This window comes from Lampetra fluviatilis, chromosome 25 (assembly GCF_964198595.1).
Source record: "Lampetra fluviatilis chromosome 25, kcLamFluv1.1, whole genome shotgun sequence".
Taxonomy (NCBI): domain Eukaryota; kingdom Metazoa; phylum Chordata; class Hyperoartia; order Petromyzontiformes; family Petromyzontidae; genus Lampetra; species Lampetra fluviatilis.
The window spans coordinates 1,485,403-1,506,225 of record NC_136299.1 but is presented as its reverse complement, the minus strand read 5'-3'; the positions used below and the strand labels follow the sequence as shown (position 1 = coordinate 1,506,225).

The following is a 20,823-nucleotide window of genomic DNA, read 5'->3' as shown; positions in this document are numbered from 1 at the left end:
TACACAGATACTAAGGTATTGTGAAAGCCCGGTGGGCTGTTTGTACATTTCTCCACCAACAAATATATAAGAGGCTTTCACAAGTCCAAAAAGTTGTAGAAAGTGTAGGGTAAATAGTTGATGTCGAAATGTTTCCGAAAATTGTGGTCTCCCCCCCCCCCCCCTCAAAAAATATATTTACCCCTCGTAGGTATATATACTAACAACACCTTACATACAACAGAGGAAGTGGTATCTATTGACTCTGTAGTAGTATCTACTGACTGTACCGTAGTATCTACTGAGCCAGTAGTAGCTACTGACTGTGTAGTAGTATTTAGTGACTGTAATAACTACTGACCATAGTAGTATTTACTGGGCCTACAGTAGTATCTACTGACTATATACTCGTAACGACTAACTGTATAGTATCTGCTGACTCTATAGTAGTATCCACTGACTATAGTAGTAACTACAAAATCTATAGCAGTATCTACTCACTCTATAATAGTATCTACTGACTCTAGTAGCTACTCACCGTGGTAGTATGTACTGACTGTAAAGTAGTATATACTGACTGTAGCAGTATTGACTGACTGTAGTGGTATATACTGACTGTTTTAGTATTTACTATAGCAGTATCTACCAACTCGATAGCAGTATCTACTATCACTACAGCAGTGTATACCGACTGAGGTTGTACCTGCTATCACTACAGCAGTGCATACTGCTGTGTTGGTACCTGCTATGATTACAGCAGTGCATACTGCTGTGTTGGTACCTGCTATGATTACAGCAGTGCATACTGCTGTGGTGGTATCTGCTATGATGAGAGGAGTACATATTGTGGTGGTGGTACCTGGTATGATATCAGCAGTGCATATTGACTACTCATCATTCACCCTCACCACTCACAACTCACCCTTACCACTCATCCTCACCACTCACCACTCCCACACACTATTCACCATTCACCCTCACAACTCACCACTCACCAACCTCCCTCACCAATCGCCCTCACCACTCACCCTCACCACTTACCCTCACCACTCACCGATCACCACTCACCCTCACCACTCACTCTCACCACTAACCCTCACCACTAACCCTCACCACTCTCACTCACCACTCTCCCTCACCACTCACCACTCACTCTCACCATTCACCCTCACCATTCAGCCTCACCACTCACCCTCACCACTCACCCTCACCACTCACCGTCACAACCACCACTCACCCTCACCACTCAACTTCACCCTCACTACTCACCATTCATCCTCACCAATTACCACTGACCAATCACCACTCACCACTCTCCACTAACCCTCACCACTCAATCTCACCACTCACCCTCAAAACTAACCACTCTCTCACCACTCACCCTCACAACTCAGCACTCACCCTAACCACTCACCCTCACCACTCACCCTCACCACTCACCCCTCACCGCTCACCACTCACCCATCACCACTCACAACCGCCACTCACCCTCACCACTCATCCTCACCACTCACCCTCACAACAACCACTCACTCTCACCACTCACCCTGACCACTCACCACTCACCCTCACTACTCACCACTCATCCTCACCAATCACACCCTCAACAATCACCACTCACCCTCACCACTCACTCTCACCACTCACCACTCACCCTCACAACAACCACTCACCCTCACCGCTCAGCACTCACCCTCACTACTCACCCTCACCACTCACCACTAATCCTCACCAATCACACCCTCACCAATCACCACTCACCCTCACCACTTGCCACTCACCCTCACCACTCACCACTCACCCTCACCATTCACCCTCACCACTCTCCCTCACCACTCTCCCTCACCCTCAACACTCACCCTCACCTCTCAGCACTCACCCTCACCACTCACCCTGACCACTCACCACTCATCCTCACCAATCACACCCTCAACAATCACCACTCAGCCTCACCACTCACGCTCAACACTCACCCTCACCACTCATGCTCACCACTAACCCTCACCCTCACCACTCACTAATCACCTCTCACAACCGTCACTCACCCTCACCACTCACTCTTACCACTCACCCTCATCACTCACCCTCACCACTCACCCTCACAACAACCACTCACCCTCACTACTCATCCTCACCAATCGCACCCTCACCAATCACCACTCACCCTCACTGCTCACCCTCACCACTCACCACTCAACCTCACCCTCACCACTCACGCTCACCCTCACCACTCACCTCTCACTAATCACCACTCACAACTGCCACTCACCCTCCCCACTCACCCTCACCACTCACCCTCATCAATCACCACTCACCCTCACCACTCACCCTCACCATTCACCCTCACCACTCACCCTCACCATTCACCCTCACCACTTTCCCTCACCACTCTCCCTCACCACTCACCCTCACCACTCACCAGTCACGCTCACCACTCACCCTCACTACTCACCACTCACCCTCAACACTCACCCTCACCGCTCAGCACTCACCCTCAACACTCACCCTCACCGCTCAACACTCACCCTGACCACTCACCACTCATCCTCACCAATCACATCCTCACCAATCACCACTCACCCTCACTGCTCACCCTCACCGCTCACCCTCACCACTCACGCTCACCCTCACCACTCACCCCTCACTAATCACCACTCACAACCGCCACTCACCCTCACCACTAACCCTCACCCTCACCACTCACTAATCACCTCTCACAACCGTCACTCACCCTCACCACTCACTCTTACCACTCACCCTCACCACGCACCCTCACAACAACCACTCACCCTCACAACAACCACTCACCCTCACCACTCATCCTCACCAATCACACCCTCACCAATCACCACTCACCCTCACTGCTCACCACTCAACCTCACCACTCACGCTCACCCTCACCACTCACCCCTCACTAATCACCACTAACAACCGCCACTCACCCTCCCCACTCACCCTCACCACTCACCCTCACCAATCACCACTCACCCTCACCACTCACTACTCACCCTCACCACTCTCCCTCACCACTCTCCCTCACCACTCTCCCTCACCACTCTCCCTCACCACTCTCCCTCACCACTCTCCCTCACCGCTCACCACTCACCACTCACGCTCACCACTCACCCTCACTACTCACCCTAACAACTCACCACTCACCCTCAACACTCACCCTCACCGCTCACCACTCACCACTCACCCTCACCACTCACCCTGACCACTCACCACTCATCCTCACCAATCACACCCTCACCAATCACCGCTCACCCTCACTGCTCACCCTCACTGCTCACCCTCACCCTCACCACTCACCCCTCACTAATCACCACTCACAACCGCCACTCACCCTCACCACTCACCACTCACCCTCACCACTCACCCTCACTACTCACCACTCATCCTCACCAATCACACCCTCAACAATCACCACTCACCCTCACCACTCACGCTCAACACTCACCCTCACCACTCATGCTCACCACTAACCCTCACCACTCACCCCTCACTAATCACCACTAACAACCGCCACTCACCCTCCCCCCTAACCAATCACCACTCACCACTCAACGTCACCCTCACCACTCACCCACACCACCACCACTCACCCACACCACCACCACTCTCCCCCTCACCACTCTCCCCCTCACCACTCTCCCCCTCACCACTCTCCCCCTCACCACTCTCCCCCTCACCACTCTCCCCCTCACCACTCTCCCCCTCACCACTCTCCCCCTCACCACTCTCCCCCTCACCACTCTCCCCCTCACCACTCTCTCCCTCACCACTCTCCCCCTCACCACTCTCCCCCTCACCACTCTCCCCCTCACCACTCTCTCCCTCACCACATGTTAAGGGCGATCCTAAAGGAATCTACAACCTTCAATGATTCCTTTGCGCGATTCAAAGAATCGATTCCTGGCGCATAGGAGGTTTCCATTTTTAATTACAGAGTTTTATTTTCATTGTTATGTTATGTTTTAAAGTTTTCAGGAGTTTTTAATTATATTTTAGCCCCGGTCAACGCCGGATATTTCCCATTCGTAGCAGTTTATATCAACTCTATAACCAACTTATATTAAACGGAAATAAGGCGATTCTAAATGAATCTGCAACCGTCGATTCCTTTTCGCGATTCAGAGAATCGATTCTTGGCGCGGTCGGGTTTAGAATTTTAATTACACAGTTGTATTTTCATTGGTATGTTATGTTTTAAAGTTTTCAGAAGATTTTAAATGTATTTTCCCCCGGGCAACGATGGGTATATCGAGTTTATACCACAGAGTCGTCGCCTGACAGAGTTGCGTGTCGAGGCCTAGTACCGTGCAGAGCCTCCGGCCTCGCCTAGATTGCCCATCCGGCTGAGGCTGGGTGCTGGGGCCGTTAACCCCCCCCCCCCCCCGCGCTACAATAATACTGTCTAATCGCTATAATTTTATTATCTACCGACCCTATAATAGTAATTGCACACATTGGGGTGGAAGGGGAGCGAAGAGGACGTGAAACTTTGATGAATTTACCTCAGAGTCGCGTGTTAATGCGTGCGCATATTTTTAACGGGAATTAAAAATGGCGTCCACCCCGCAGCGAAGTTGTTGCTACCCGTTGCCAGGGGCAACCGCCGTGGTCCGCGCCGGTCGGCGATATTAAATAAATAAATAAAGAGTTAACTAAATAAATAAATAGAAATCGCACTAAATCGATAATCGGTCCGATTTAAAGTTTAGAGACGAAAAATCGGAAATGCCTAAGTTTACCGCGGGCCGGGGGCGTGCCCACCTGCAAAATTTAATCTCGACGAACCCCACGGTCCGAGAGCTACATCCCCCGCAAGGGAGCGTACGCAGATGGACGGACAGACAGACAGATAGACAGACAGATAGACAGACAGATAGACAGACAGACAAAAAATTAATTATATAGGTTAGATTAAAGCTACAAGCAATTTTTTATTTTACCAGGTAAGGCCCACTGAGCTCTTGAGATCTGTTTCAGAAGCTACCTGGCCACAAATGGTAACTCAGCGAAGTGACTTATTGCATGGAAATTTATAACTCTATATGCACGTTTATAAGTGTGGAGGGAAAAACCGGAGGACCCGGAGAAAAATCCACACGACCACGGGGCGAACAAATATACAGCAGGAGTCAGGGTCGGGATCAAACCCACGACCTCCTGTATACCAGGCGAGGTAGTTAACATCCCGCCACCGTGGCAACCCATGGAAGTGTTTTGCTCGCACATGTTGTTTCATCCCTACTGGCCGAGCGGCGTGGCCCTCGGTGTTGACAGTCTCCCGTCTCACAGCGAGGAGTCCCAACCCTGCGTGCCCACTCGCTACGGTGTGCCCCGCGTCCTGGCGCAAGCCGCGTCACTCGGCGCTTTGTAAGACAGGGGTCGGTGGATCGCATAGATTTCCGAGACTCTCGAAGCCTCTGGGCAGGAGATGGCGGTACGGAAAGTAGGTCTGCGAAGCCGCATGCGTGAACATTTTGGGTATCCGCTTGTTATGTGATGACTTTGCTTGGAAAATGAACAAAACGATGATGGTGATGTAATGATACTTTGCAAAAAAGGACATACGATTATTTGATCTCCGAGTTGAATAAAGGATGACCGTGAGACCAAATATCGCACGATATATATCGTAGACTCGCCATGTCTCGGCAAATGAAGTCGACATCCAAATTCTTTGCGTGCGTGATATGTCCACGATATGTAGGCATATCAATATGTAAATATGTTGAACTTGGATCGCACCGTACACAGCCAATCATGCTAATTACAGGTGATATGTCCACGATATTTAGGCATGTCATAAACTTTAAAAATATAAACTTTTTTATTTTACTGGTAAGGCCCATTGAGCTATACAGCTCGTTTCAGAAGCGACCTGATCACAAATGATGGCTCAACAAAGTGGCTTATTGCGGGGACATTTATAGAAACTAAATACTCTAAACGCATGTTGATTCTAAATGTGGAGGGAAAAACTGGACCACCTGGAAAAAAATCCACGCGACCATGGGTAGAGAGACATGCAAACTCCAAATATACGGCAGGCATCAGGGTGAAGATCAAACCCACGGCCTCCTGCATACCAGGCGAGGGAGTTAACGTCTCACCACCGCGGCACCCCATGCATGTGACTGAGTTACCTTCCCCCATCAGATCGTCATAATTCAGTGGAGAGACTGGATTTAATATTTAATTTCATGTCTCGTTTGGAATGTGTCTGGCTTCTTTGAGCTTTCTCGCATGATCTGTCTTGGTCTGTCGCGTTCGCTCTATCAGCCCCAATATCAGAGCCGGTAATGTTCAAGAGGAATGCATAGTCTGTAAGTGATTGCGTCTTTATTCTTTGGGTCTTTCGGTAAAGTCACGTAGATGGTTCAAAGGAATTCACAAAAAACTCCGACGTTTCGATCACAACACAAGCGATCGTCATCAGGAGGAAAGAGGAGGAAAACTACTGAATGCAGACTGTTGTAGAGGTTTAAAATGAGTGTAGTCCTAGGGTCATAAACGAAATGGGCGGGGCTAGTGATGTTAATGTGAGAGATTAGCATGTTAATGTAAGATCGCAGAGCCACCGCGATGCAGAGGTCGTCATCCATAGGTGGCCACGTTGGCGCGAGAAATCAACCTGCTCAGTTGAAATCGGAGAGCCGAAGCCATGGGGAAAAAATAAAAAAAATTACATCTGAAGCTGGCAGGAAGGGAACATCACAGCCAGTTATGACTGAAACTGGTTGATAACTTCCTTCCAATGATTGCTAAGTTTGTACCCATCTTCTCGATTGAAATTGTGTCTGTGTCTATATATATGGATGGCTTCATGAACGAATTTTTGTTGATAGCCAATGGGTTTGCAAAGTACCTTCGTCTTAGAGAAATCAATTTCGTGTGAGCCCACCGCATTAAAACAATGACCGTGTTTCAGATCTGCCTTATGTTCACGAACACGGTCCAAGACATGCCGCTTAGTTTCCAGAATGTAACTACTCCCGCAGCCACAACTCAGTTTGTAGACGCCCGGGTATTGCATGTCAGGGATCACATCGTTCACAGATGGGATCAGATCACGAATTTTACGTCCTGTGTTAAATCGAACCTGGATCTTGTGTTTGCTCATGATTTTAGAAATATTTTTGGTGACCCCTGCTATGTATGGCAAGGTGATGGTTTTGATTGGATCCTCAGATGGTTCTTTCCCAACGGCTGGGGTAATATATTGTGTAGTCTGAATATCCATTCATCTTGAGAGCTTGGTGTACGTGTTCCAGTTCACTGGCTCGGTGATGATGGTCAGAAATACATCGAGCTTTATGGTGTAGAGTTTTGATGAGGGAATTCTTCTGTGATGGATGGTGGTGGGAGTCAGGTTTTAGGTAGGCATCCGTATGGGTGGCTTTCCTGTAGACAGTGTCCCATTGAGCCATCTGGTCTCTTTTCGATGAAACATCCAAGAATGGTAGCTTGCCATCCTTTTTCACTTCCATGGTGAATTTGATGGCTGGGTGTATGGAATTGATGTGGTTGAGGAATTGGTTCACAGTTGGTCGGCCATGTGGCCAGATGATGAACGTGTCATCTACGTACCTCTTCGACAAGGACGGACCTAGAGTGGATGCCTGGATCACGTCTTACTTGCTCAATCTCTTTGCACGTATCTCCAGAGTGTGATGGCATTGCTCATCGTGGGGTGATGTTGCCCGAGCCTGGAGCTTTTCCCGCCTCGCAGCTGTTTGTATAAACGCAGCGTCGCACAACAACAAGAACCACGCCATCTCGCTCCGGTCTACGAACCCAAAGGCCGCAATGGGCCGGGCCCTTCCAAGGGGTTACTTGGGTGCAGTGCGTCCATAGGAGACGTGATCACTCCCCCAATGCACAGCAGGCTCAGACAGCAGCAATTGTGGAACTCCGGAGACTTGGCTGCTGCGTGGGTGATGTCACTCGGCCCGGGAGGCACTGCGGTGGTGCGCCACGGTGACTAGGAGATGTTAACTACCTCGCCTGGCATACAGGAGGTCGTCGGGTCGATCCCGACCCTGATGCCTTCTATATACAGTGCTACCCCAGAGATCGAACTTAATTCGTTCCAGAAGGCCATTCGAACACCGATTTGTTGGAACACCGAATTAATTTTCCCCATAAGAATGAATGTAAATGACATTAATTGGTTCCAGACACAAGACATCTCTCATTATAAAGCATTTTTACACGAAGTGTACAGTAATTACATGCATAAAATCATACAAAAAAGCAAGAAACACAATACATAAATGGAGACATTGTGTATGGTTAAACACCAAAAACACTAAAATAAAGGAAATTAACGAAAAAGTTAAGGAACGATGTTTTGCGGGTAACTGCACTCACTGGGTGAGAGCTACCCGTTAACTGAGCCTCTCACACGGTAAAACTTTTGTCTGGGCAAGCGTCATGCAAGCTGTCCATACGCGTCTCAGCCGTACAGGTTCTTTCAAGTCGCGATTGCCCGTTCGACCTCCGAATTTCGTTCGGTTTCCGGGGCAAAAAATGTTCGGAAATATCGTTCGAACGGCGATTTGTTCGAATTCTGGTGCGTTCGATCTCCGAGGTTTTACTGTATTTGGAATTTGAGTGTCTCGCTTCCCGTGGAGAGAGACATGCAATTCTCTAAATGTGCGTGCAGCCTATTTGGCTGCTATAAAGTTCCACATGATGAGCCACTTCATTGCGCTGTCATTTGTGATGGCCATGTTGCTTCTGAAAAGGAGCTATGTAGCTCAGTGGGCCTTGCCTGGTAAAATAAAAAATGTGTTTAGTTTTAGTTTTGTTTGGTCCAAGCCATTTAGCTCCAATGGTCTGCTTCCGACTCGCAGCATTACAGGCCAGTAGTAACCCCCCCCCCCCCGCCCAATATACATACATACATATCAATGTAAATTGTTTTGTATTCGTCAATACCGGTGAGAAATCAGTGCAGTGTCACTCATGGCTGCTGACAAAGATGAGGTTTGAGTGAGTTTTGGAATGACGGCAGATGCAATGCAGTGTGAAGGCATCGCCATCGTCAGCTTAAGTGAATTTGGATTGGCAACATTGTCACACCCATGCGGATACTAGATAGCGATGAAACATGAGACTTTACCGGTGGTTTATTTGTGTCTTTGTGTTGTGTTAACGCGACGTTACGCGTGGTTTATTTGTGTCTTCGTGTTGTTTTAATGCAACGTTACCGGTGGTTTATTTGTGTCTCCGCGTTGTTTTAACGCGACGCTAGCGGTGGTTTATTTGTGTCTTCATGTTGTTTTAACGCAACGTTACCGCTGGTTTATTTGTGTCTTCGTGTTGTTTTAACACGACGTTAGCGCTGGTTTATTTGTGTTTTCGTGTTGTTTTAACGCAACGTTACCGCTGGTTTATTTGTGTCTTCGTGTTGTTTTAACACGACGATAGCGCTGGTTTATTTGTGTTTTCGTGTTGTTTTAACACGACGTTAGCGCTGGTTTATTTGTGTCTTTGCGTTGTTTTAACGCGACGCTAGTGGTGGTTTATTTGTGTCTTGGCATTGTTTTAACGCAAGTGCCACCGCACATCACTCAACGTGTGCGTCGCGGTGCGCGGATCAGCGGTGCGCGGATCAGAGATGCACCATGCAGAGCTACAGCAAGGATCACGTGGCCTTGTAGCTGATCGGTCACACAAAGAGGCACCCACGGGGGCCAACATCCAGCCCCCCAAACTCATGTCGTGTCATCGCACAAAGTTAATCACTTTGCATGGCTGTGCGGAATAATTGAGCGAATGGTCTTCGTTGTTGTGTAGGCTCTCTAGGGATGTGGGTGGGGGTGGCTCGTGTGGAGGGGGGGGGGGTAAGTGTCTTGCAGGGTTGAGTATTAGCGTTGTATCCACACGCTGTATAGCTATTATTTATCTTCTATCCAGCACCCCCCTCCCCTCTCTCTCGTATCTCTTTTGAGTGCATCATTTTCCTATCTCTCAGATTTCTTTTTTAACACATCCCCTATTTCTTCCCCATGTATCTCACTTATTACATATCATTACATCTCACTGCACGACGAATGCATCTCTGTTGATATTATCTGCGCGAGACAACTCGCACTAAAGGGACTTTATTAAGTAACATTGACTTCGTGTTTGTGTGCAATATTTTCGCCTTCTCGTGTGACGTGTAGTTTTTTGTCCTGATTTCTCTTTGCTTAATTTCTGCGCTTTTTATTTTATTTATTTCTCTTTTCTTTTTTCTTCAGGTAGCCCAAGTTGCCCCTTGGCAAGTGAGCCTCTCTCTCCTGGCCTCTTGAGCTCTCACTCGGTTAAATACAATAAACTCAAAACTTGAAACGTGAAACTATTGTTTGCACGGAAGTGCCAAATATGTGGCAGCGTGCGTGTAATTGTGTCACGTATATGGTCGTGCTACATTCCATTGTGGTTTAGAAGGAAATAAAATTGCAGCGCTTTGTCAGTCAACTGCTGGATAAAGACCTCCCAGGTCATGTTCAGATATCACTCGCCGCACAGGGGCCCTCCATGTTTCTCGTGCAGTGCGCTTACCTCTGGGCCACCGCTTTACAGCGAAGTCGTTTCTGGCATAACGACCGCGTTTTCTGCACGTTGTGCTTCAAACTGTCCACACACAAATCACCCCCCCCCCCCCATTGCCTTTGACAAGGAAATTGGTGCCTCCTAACCCCCCCTGACTTAGGCCTCATAACTGGACTCATACACTGACCGATTTGACCTCTTTGACCGTCTGCTTCTGACTGCCTTGAGTGCCACGAGTGCCGTACGTCGCATCGGAATCGCTGTTGACTCATCGCCAGCGAGCCACCGGCGGCTTCTCGTGGGCTTGGAGACTCGCGAAAAGTAAAGGACAAATGCGTCTCGAATTGTAATGCGACGTTAAACACGATCGCGTCGAGGCAAGGGTCAGCTGATATTACAATTAAAATACACAAATGTCAGATTGCCTTCAGGAACACTTTGGTGCGAATTAATTTAAACAGTGATTGCATTTTGAACAGGTGCTCCTCTTTAGCGACAACAACGCTGAGCCTAGATTCCCCATCCGTTCATCTGCTTCTCATCTACGGATGCATTTTGTCTGGGAGCATCTGACTAATTCTGCGTAGGAAATTCCATGCAGACACTCCTCCTCACACACGCTCGTGCGTTTGAAGACTCGTTACGGGGGATTGCGAGAGAGAGCGGCTACCCCAAACTCACTCCTCGTTTGGATTGCGCTCTCGTTGTGTGTTTTCCCATCACGATGTGCGGCCTGATAGTTTTGTAGTCTTGGCATGTGCCGCTACCTTTGTTCTTTCCCTGAGTGACGTTTGTTTTTTTCAGTTGATGTGGATTTGGCGTTGACTGGAAAGGACGTTGGGTTATGTTCGTAAACTTTCCCATTGCTTTTTGTTCCCAAATAATCCTAATTGCTGGGATGTATGTGTGTACGTTGAACTACTTTCACATCATACGCAGCCAAGCGTGCTAATTGGAGGTGAGGGCAAGGACAACAAACAATTTGAGTTTTCAGTCAATTGACTTTTGTTTAAAAAAATAACCTTAATTATTTTAAACAACACAATGATATTGACTGTATAATGACTAAACAAAATTCACTGGTGTGGTTCATGATTGATTTTATGCAGAGCCAATTCTGGAAGCTGCGTGATGACGTTGGTTGTAACTACCAGCGAAACGTCGCGTACCCAGTTCTGAATTGTGTGTGAATTGCTCTCTCGAACAACAACAATAAATTGGCCACGTTTGACCTCGCGACAACTTTATTCAACGGTTTTGTCAGGTGGAGGCGGGTGTACGACACACATTTTACTCACGCGTGTTAAATCCACTGTAGAGGCAAAACAAATCAATAAAAACATTGTAATAATCGTAATGCATGGTTTTACAAATTTTACGTAAAGTAATGCACTGAAAAATATATTTTTATCACAGAAAAACAACAGCTGACAAGTTTTGTAGATACATTACGGTACTTGACTGAAAAGGAAGTTACTCGTATAACTTGGTTCACCATTTCGCACCTCCGCTTAGCACGGTTGGCTACGTATGGTGCGAAATAAGTTCAGCGTACATACGTACGTACAATGTCCATGGAGCAATGGCCTGGTAAACAAAACGAGTGGAATGTTCAACCGCTCAGCAAGTCCCTTTTATATGCACTTCCATCTCGGTTACTTCAAACAAATTAAACAATTTTTATTTTACCAGGTAAGGCCCACTGAGCTATATAGCTCTTTTTCATAAGCAACCTGGCCACAAATGATAGCTCAACGAATGGCTTATCACGTGGAAATATATAGCAGCCAAATACTCTTAAAGGCACGTTGATTCTAAACGTGGAGGGACAAACCAGGGAAGCTGGAGAAAAATCCACGCGACCACGGGGAGAGAGAGACACACAATCTAAAAACATACAGGCGTCGTCAGGGTCGGGATTGAACCCACGACCTCCTGTATACCAGGCGAGGTATTTGACATCTCGTAGCCACCGTGCAGCCCTTAACGGTTACGGTCTCGTGGTGATTGGACCTCCACTGTGGTGCCCCCCCCCCTCACCAGCCGGTTCTCTCTCTAATTCCGTGCTTCTATTAATGCGCGGCGCCCTTTAGACCCTTCGTGAAAGGCTCTTTTCTTATTATAAGCCCAGATAATATATATAATTATTTACATATTCCCTTGAATAAGTGGAGCAGGCGCCAACAATAACAAGAGTAACAATTCTCAGGTCACCCCGCTAAGTGTGGCTTCTAATAGGACTCATTCAGTCAGGCCTTGTCAAAACAAGTGCCTGGCCTTGAGTAGTTTACCTGTGCCCCCCCCCCTCTCCCTCCGTTCAAGCCCAGGGGAATGCGTCGAGAAATGCGTCCAGCGCGAGCTTCACGCTCGTGGGTCACCAAATATACAGGCGTCGGTCAGCTTCACGCTCGCGGGTCACCAAATATACAGGCGTCGGTCAGCTTCACGCTCGCGACGCGTGGTAACCCGCGCGGCCAGACCTGGGCTCGACTTGGCCGCCGAATGCGCAGGCTTCGTGGCTTCATGGCGGTGGCGGCGGCAGAGGAGAGGGGTTGCAAATGAAGGGGAAATGGCTGTGACGAGAGAGGCAGCCGTGTCTGGAGGTAAATGAGTTGTGGTGGGGGGGGGTCTACGGTGGGAGACGCCGGGGGTATGGGCGGCCGCCGCTGCGCGTGTCTTACTCGCCGCTTTGAGCTGGCGTCTTTGTGCGGGTAGTTTTTTTAAACAAGCCAGTTTGAGGTAGTGGATAAGTACATTACTCGTGTTGAATAAGCAGCAGAGGGTATTACATAAATTTAAAAATCATCGTAGTTGCTGCTCAACCATGTAGAGCAATTTGGATAGATTCAGATCGAACATTCCAAGAACATGCCCCTGTGGTTCCAGACGATTCTGACCGAACGGTTATCAATGACTCCACTGGTATTTTTTTCCCCCCGAAATGTTCCATCGGTAGTTCTGTCGGCATCGCGCCACAAAGCGAACTCCAAGATCCCTCCAAAGTGACCCCTGGTTCACGATGTAGGCTGCAGCACTCTCCCACCTGCCCTGTTCGTCACACAGTGGTGACGGTCCCACCTGATGACGGAGACTTGTGTTGCCTCCGAAACGTCGTGATTTTTATTGTTTTATTTTTATTAATTTCATTTTTTTACCTACGTGACTTTACCGAAAGAACTAAGAGTACTGATGAACTAAACTATATTAGTTACTAGTTCACAATTCTGGCTATTGCCTGATGAGGCTGGTTGTAATTAATGGCAAAACATCGTACTTATAAATGTTGTGGGTTTTACTCTCCAACACACCGGTGTGCTGAACTAGTAAAGAATTGCCATGTTACGTTTATGTGACAAACCTTACTAATTGGCTATGTCGGGTGGTGGTGAGTTTAACAACACATTTATATTTACGGGATCTAACCCAAAAAAACCTCTTATGGATAATATTGGAAAGTCTACTTGGAAGCCAAATATACAACAGGCATAGTCATGGCCCGGGATCAAAACCCACGACCTCCTGCACACCAGGCGAGGGACATAACATCTCCCCACCACTGCAGCGACCTCGAAGATGTGTCAGTGCAGATCTTATAGGCCGCTCGCTGCGTGTCTCCTGCACAGCAGCTGCAGGACCTGCGCGGAGATTTGGAAGCGTTGGCAAGTGATGTGATGATGGCGGTGATGGCATCGGCGGCTATGGCCATGATGAGGTCTTTGATCTTGATGATCCTTTTTTTTTTTATATAATTGAGCAGATGAGAGTAGACAAAGCGAGAAGCATCAACGGTGTTGATTCCCCGACTCACTGCGCATGCTTCTAGAGCAGTGGTTCTTAACGTTTACTGCAGCCTTGCACCCCTATGGTTTTCAATCGTAAGAAATAATTTACAATGTTAATAAATACACCGGGTTTGATGAAACAAAGCAGTAGTACTTACGTGCCCATGCTTAATTTGTGTTTCCCACGATTTAGCTTCTAAACAAATCTGTCCATCTCGCACCTTGAGGGTGTGCGTGATGCACCCCAGGTTAAGAAGCAGTGCTCTGGAGAGACCATTGAAGCGAGTAAAGAGTGCGGGAGGGCCACTCGTGAGCTTACAAGAGACACGCGCTGGAAAATTCCACTCGAACTCCAAAGGAATTCCTTCACGGCATGCCTCTTTCCTCCAGAGAGAGCGAGAAAGAAGAGAGAGAAAAATGACTTCATAATGCACGGCAGTCTAATTCAGTGTCGGCAATAAAATAAAACGAGCCTTGTTCTGTTAGATCAAAGCGATGTTTCATTGCGGCCCGTGCTTGACTTGCACATTTTAATCAACCCCAGGTGGCAGTCGTTACCCACAGGTCGTTGTACGCCATTCTGGAACGTCGATATTTCCATAGCTATCAACCCCATACGGTTCTACCTGTATTCTTTTACAGGTCCATACGGCGTACAGCCGTTTCAATACGGGCAAAACAAATAATTGTCTATTTGTTCGTGTTTCTCCCTTGCGATGGAACTTTGTAGGATGAACGTTGAGATTTATAAGGGACACGGAGTGACCAATAAGGTTTAAATTGGTCTGTAATAAGGTAGGGCACTGAAAAGGGGTTGACAGGTACGTATTTGTAAATGCGTTCCTCATGTGCGTGATGCACACCGATGCAGGTGGCTCCAGAAGCCTCCCGCAGTGTGTTTGGTGACTTACAGATTTGCAGCGACAGCTGTGCGCACACCTCGCCGTGAGTGATCGCGCCCAGCGGAGTTGCCAGGCTCGGCGCGGAGCTTTGTCTTGTTAGCTGCCGCCATGCGAGTCTGTGGGTCTCTATGTGAGTCTGCAGATCTCCATGTAAGTCCATGGGCCTCCATGCGAGTCTATGGGTGTCTATGCGAGTCTGCGGATCTCCGTGTAAGTCCATGGGCCTCCATGCGAGTCTATGGGTCTCTATGCGAGTCTGCGGATCTCTGTGTAAGTCCATGGGTCTCCGTGTGAGTCTGTGGGTCTCCGTGTGAGTCTATGGGTCTCGGTGAATTTGTGGGTCTTGTGGATTTTGCGTGTACGGTGTGGCGTGGGGAACCTGAATGGGTTCCGAACAAACGCGTTGAGACCGCCAACACCACCACTTGAGGAGGCTCCCTTGCCCAAATGGGCATTGCATGGGTGGCGCTCATACTTGTTGGTCACCCTCAGCCAGTGGTGGAAATTCCATATTCTCATGCCGGGAGCCAGACTACACCTGCTGTTGACTTTGCTAAAAGTGTCGATGATTTTATTGACCCCGCAGAGATGATCGGCTCGGTTGCCACCCGAAGAGAATTGGACAAAGGTATAAATGTCTGTTTTGTTGGCAGATGCTGCACATTCCCTGTTACACTACTTCCTCCGCAAGCGGCAGCTTAAGCAATTTTAGAGATTTTTCAATGCATTTATTATCCTCGGCCCGAGAGATTATATTTCAATGCGTGCGTGGTCGGGCGCGTTCTTTTTGTATTGTGCTCAGGAGATGGCACGTATCGTTTTACACCGGGGATCTCTGTCAAGAGCTGCTTTTTTTTGCGGTTTGGAGGGTCGCACACAGGAGCCCATTCTCTCTAAACCGTATTGGTCTTGTCGAGGTGAGAACGTGGAGTCATCGGCGCGCGAAATGACAGAGCCCGGGCAATAGCGCGCTGCGGAATTTCGCTCCCAGCTTCTGTCGGGCGGGCTGCGGTTGGCTCGAGACAGGTTCGCACGGTCGCTGTGTTTGCTTCGTGAACTGAAGTGAGTCCATTCACACACCGAGGCCTCCCCGTGTCCAAACCCTGCGCGCTCCGATTAAACGCGCGCATTGGGATCTCGACATTGGTGGCCGTTTGCCATCGCTGGATTCTGCAATGAATAGGCTCAGTGGGGCACCCTCACCGACACCTAATACCAATGTGGGTATTGGCTCTATGCTGTTTTATTTCGTGGTAAATCATTACCCGTGTTTGCGTTGCACTTACCGCAACGCGTCGATTATAGGAAGACACGTCACTCTCGACATTCGAGTCAACAAACGCGTGTCATCGTTTTTTCGCGGTGCTTGGCAAGCAACGCTACCCCATCTACGACGGAGTTTAATGTAGCACGGCGCCGCAGGAGAGATCGCCGCGGGCGTCTCCTGTTGGAAATCGCTTCACTCGTGCACTCAGTGGATCTCTGTTTCATTCGCTCTCCTTTCACTGTGCAATCTCACAGTCATTTACATTCCGTAGCTCGTGCACTCTGTAATCCGCAAGTTTCTCTGCGGTTGTGATATTACGATTCTTTATTTTAAAACAGCGTCAATGGCACGAGATAAGGTTTCCATCCAGATATCTCAGGCGGCAGGGAAACCCTTCATGTTGCAGAATGGCACGTGGAAGTGGATATCACAAAGCTACCTCTGATTAGCGCAGTGGGCTGTGTACGGTACGAAAGTTGTTCAACTTACATAAGTACATCGAAATCCCTCAAAGTGATTTCTAGTTTTAAATGATAGGGCAGCACTTTCTGGCCTACCCTGCATGTGACAGTAATGGCAGTGAGGCCGATATCTTTATAATTCTTAGAGCTAGAATGTAACCAGATTGAGTGAAGAACAAACCGAATGTGATGTGATGGGGTTTTTTTGTGAACTGTCATTGGTGACTGGGCTGAGATCTTTCAATTCACGCGGCTTGAGAGCCAGCTTAGGCCGCGAGCGGCTGCCTGGATTCAAAACCCCAGAGGAGCTCAGCGGTGCCAGCGCTGGGCACTCTGACCCCCGAGCCGGCCTGCGGTGTGGGTGTCCACCCTCGGTGGTGTGGGTGTCCACCCTCGATGGCTCTGACTTCTCCCAGAGAGCTCTGCACTGCTGCACCGACACCGAGCTGGCACCGCGATCCTGACGCACGCGGGGAAGCTGCACACCCGTGCCTCGTGCACATCGTCGCTGCCACCATCGCCACTCACCGCCACGCACCACACAACAAGCACCACGCACCACACCACAACCGCCACGCACCACGCACCACACCACACCGCACAGCCACGGACCACATCACGACCGCATCGCACCGCCACGCACCACAACACGACCACACCACCACCACGCATCACACCACGACCGCACCACGACTGCACCACACCTCCCTGCGCCATGCGCCGAGCGGCGCCTGGAGGGGGGGCCACTTCTCAGTTTGGGGGAAATGACGGAGGAGCTTGTCCTGAGCTTTCATCGCAGTGTTGCACCGATTAGACCCCACGATTCCCTCTGAACATGGAGAGGAAAACGGCTTGAGGATGTAAGGGTGTAGTTTAAAAAAAAAGCCTTCAAATAAATTACGAACATTTTATGTTGAACTTCTTTTGCACCGTACGTAGGCAACCGTGATAATCAGAGGTGTAGGAGGACAACAAACTAAGCACAAAGAGCAGTTCTAAAGAGGTGAGTTCTCAATCTGGATTTAATTTACGGTCAAATGAAGGGCTTCCGCTTTCTCCATGTAATGTCAATTATCATTTCAATTTGTGACACGCTGCCACCGCACAGTATGGGCTCACTGTCGTAGAGAGAGGACGTCTCATAGGCACGAGGAGGAACCGCACCACAAGCGGCAAGGCGGCCGGGCAGTGAGCCGGCGCCAACAATTGCCCAAGCTCTGCGGTCCTCTATATATTAAGGCGTTATCGGCTAATTAACGAGTGTTTACATGTGACGACGCCGTCATTTACCCACCAGTTGTGAGTCTCACTCACAGCCACGGTCATAACCCCCGTGCGCATACGATGTCAAGCCGTGCAGGATCTAATCTGAGTAAGCACAGTAAAGATAGTGCCACATTTACGACGCTCGCAGTCAAAAATCTAAGAACCAACGTTGAATTATTTCACGAGCAACGGCGGCGTGAGCGCTTAGCGTGTCTAAATGTGACCGCGCGTCAATTCCGGTTCCCTCGTTCGGGTGAGATAGACCGTTTGAAACATTGCCATTTGTAATATGTAAACTGTTCGCGTGTTGATTGGTGATTTGCTATTCGTCGCCGCGGCCCGCGATGCCCAACACACGCCGGGGATGGAGGCAGAATCTGATGGAGGTGGCTGGTGTTGGCGTTGCTCGAAACAGCGCCCGAGAGAGAGACGCGCGCGCTCTGAGCTCCGGTGGGAGGGGAAGCATGAGGTGGGTCATACGGTGTGAGCATTGCTAATGAGTCGTTGGCGCACCACCACCGGTGCCGTCAATAAAAATGGAAATAAATGTTTTCCGGATTCATTATTTATTTCCCGCGATTCGCAACCCCCGGTCAGAAAATCTTGTGGGGTGGTGGCGGTGGTGGTGGTGGTGGTGGCGGTGGTGCACCAAAAATCAGTTCTCGTGATGTCGAAGTGGTCGGAAGACGAGTGTCAGTTCACATTTTGATCTTAGGCTGTTTTATGAGGACCGGTGCGTTATGCTGCACCGGTGTACCGCCAATACATCCATTTACTGAACCGCAAAAAATACACAGCACGCGAAACGGACAATCGGGACATCCTGTTTGATTTCGTAAGGTTTCGGCGTCGTTCGTGTAATGTACATTCACCTTGATTGTAAGGATTGTAGATTGGGTGGTTGAAAAATCCATGAATAGTTAAATTTGCACAGCTGCAGAAAAATACCGAGCTGTGGCAAGCGCCGCACGTTGATTTGGCCCTTCTTGCCGCGTGTACGCTGTGCCGCTGAACCACCGTCAGTAATATTTCAAAGCCAAAGCTTACGGGGGGGGGGGGGGGGGGGGCGCCTTTGGACCAGGTCCATGGCGTGCCGGAATTGGCACAATGTTGGTGCGTTTACTGCGTTCCACGAAAACACTCATGGCACGGGCTCTTGTGTTTCCATTCCCTCTTGGTGACCTAGAAATATGATTTGCCTCCTTTGAATTTCAATTAAATTTCAGGGAAATGTTCACTTGGGAAAAAAGAAAAACAAGTTGTTGTTCCCCCCCCCCCCCCCCCCCCCCCATTTTTCCTGGATTTCAAGTACGTACGTCGAACTTCTTTTGCATCGCACGTAGCCAACCGTGAATATTATCGGAGGTGCGGGGAGAGCCGTTGCTTCCTTACAACCTGGCGCGTCGTGAATTGGCCCACTTCGCCCAATGGGGGAGGCTCAGGACGAGCCCTGCACTTGAATCAATTGCCATTTGTGATGTTGGCGCGCGATCGGTGTTTTGCGATTCGCCTCGCGTGATTCCTGTCGACTTGAACTGCACATCCGCCGCGCAATCCCCGCTCCGCTCCAACTCACTTTTGAAAGCGTCGCGCGCACCGCGTCTTGCTCACGCGCACGAAGAAAGTGAAAGGACAGCGAGTGCCGTGTGAGTGGTACATTTTTTTTTCACGTCGTTTTAATTTTACGCGCAGTCGCCGGCGAACCGCGGACGAGCGGGGAAGGCGGCAGCCGGGCGGCGTGCCGGCGCTACCAGCATTTGCTCCTAGCTCTGCAGTCCTCTGTATATTAAGATATTTTCAGACAATTAAGGAGTGTTTATGTATGTGGGAGGAAACCAGAGCACCCCAAGGAAAGGTCACGTGTGCCAGTGGGCAAAGCTGTCTCCCATACAAAACGGGGCATATTGTTTCCATCCACGTGAGAACCGCCTTCTCCTGGCGAGCCAGAGTACGGCATCTCCTCGACGCCCACGGCATGGGAGTTTTTGGCGACATTTGTACGATTCACCAACCCTCGCTGCTGCCTCCACATTGCCGGATCACAGGCCGCGTGCGTCGGCCGCCGCCTGGTTCGTTCACGCATCGCGTCGAATTACGGCGGCCAAGACTAGAATGCGGGGGCGCCGCAATGAAAGCCCTTTGCGGCGTGCCCACCTTCACTGCCGTCGGATTGCCGGGTCCGCGTCGCTCAGCGATGGTGTCGTGCGCGTGTGTGTGTGACGTGCACAGACGAGCGCGAGGAGGTGCAGAAGAAGACCTTCACCAAGTGGGTGAACTCGCACCTATCGCGCGTCTCCTGCCGCATCGGCGACCTCTACGCCGACCTGCGCGACGGGCGAATGCTCATCAAGCTGCTCGAGGTCCTCTCCGGCGAGCGCCTGGTCAGTCGTGTCGCCGGCTCCTTCCCCTCGCGCCGTCGTTCGCGACGCTTTAGACGCGCGTGTGTGCGACGCTTTAGACACACGTGTGTGTGCGACGAGCGCGCTATGTGAACTCACGAGCCGGTCGGCTCGGTGAGTTTGCATTTACTTATCTCTTAATCAGGTTCACCTCTCGGCATCCCTTACACATGTTCACGATGTAGAAGAAATGTCGATGCCACCTTTTTGACA

The 20,823-nt window shown here is 49.5% G+C and overlaps 1 protein-coding gene across 1 annotated transcript in view; it reads left to right on the top strand.

Moving 5' to 3' along the window:
• The window catches only part of LOC144941604 (spectrin beta chain, non-erythrocytic 1-like), a 168,518-nt gene that overhangs the window by 55,636 nt on the left and 92,059 nt on the right, over positions 1-20,823 (top strand). Inside the window, exon 4 of the mRNA XM_078867924.1 lies at positions 20,441-20,592. Coding sequence (XP_078724050.1) covers positions 20,441-20,592 — 152 coding nt within the window. The remainder of the gene's footprint in view (positions 1-20,440; positions 20,593-20,823) is intronic.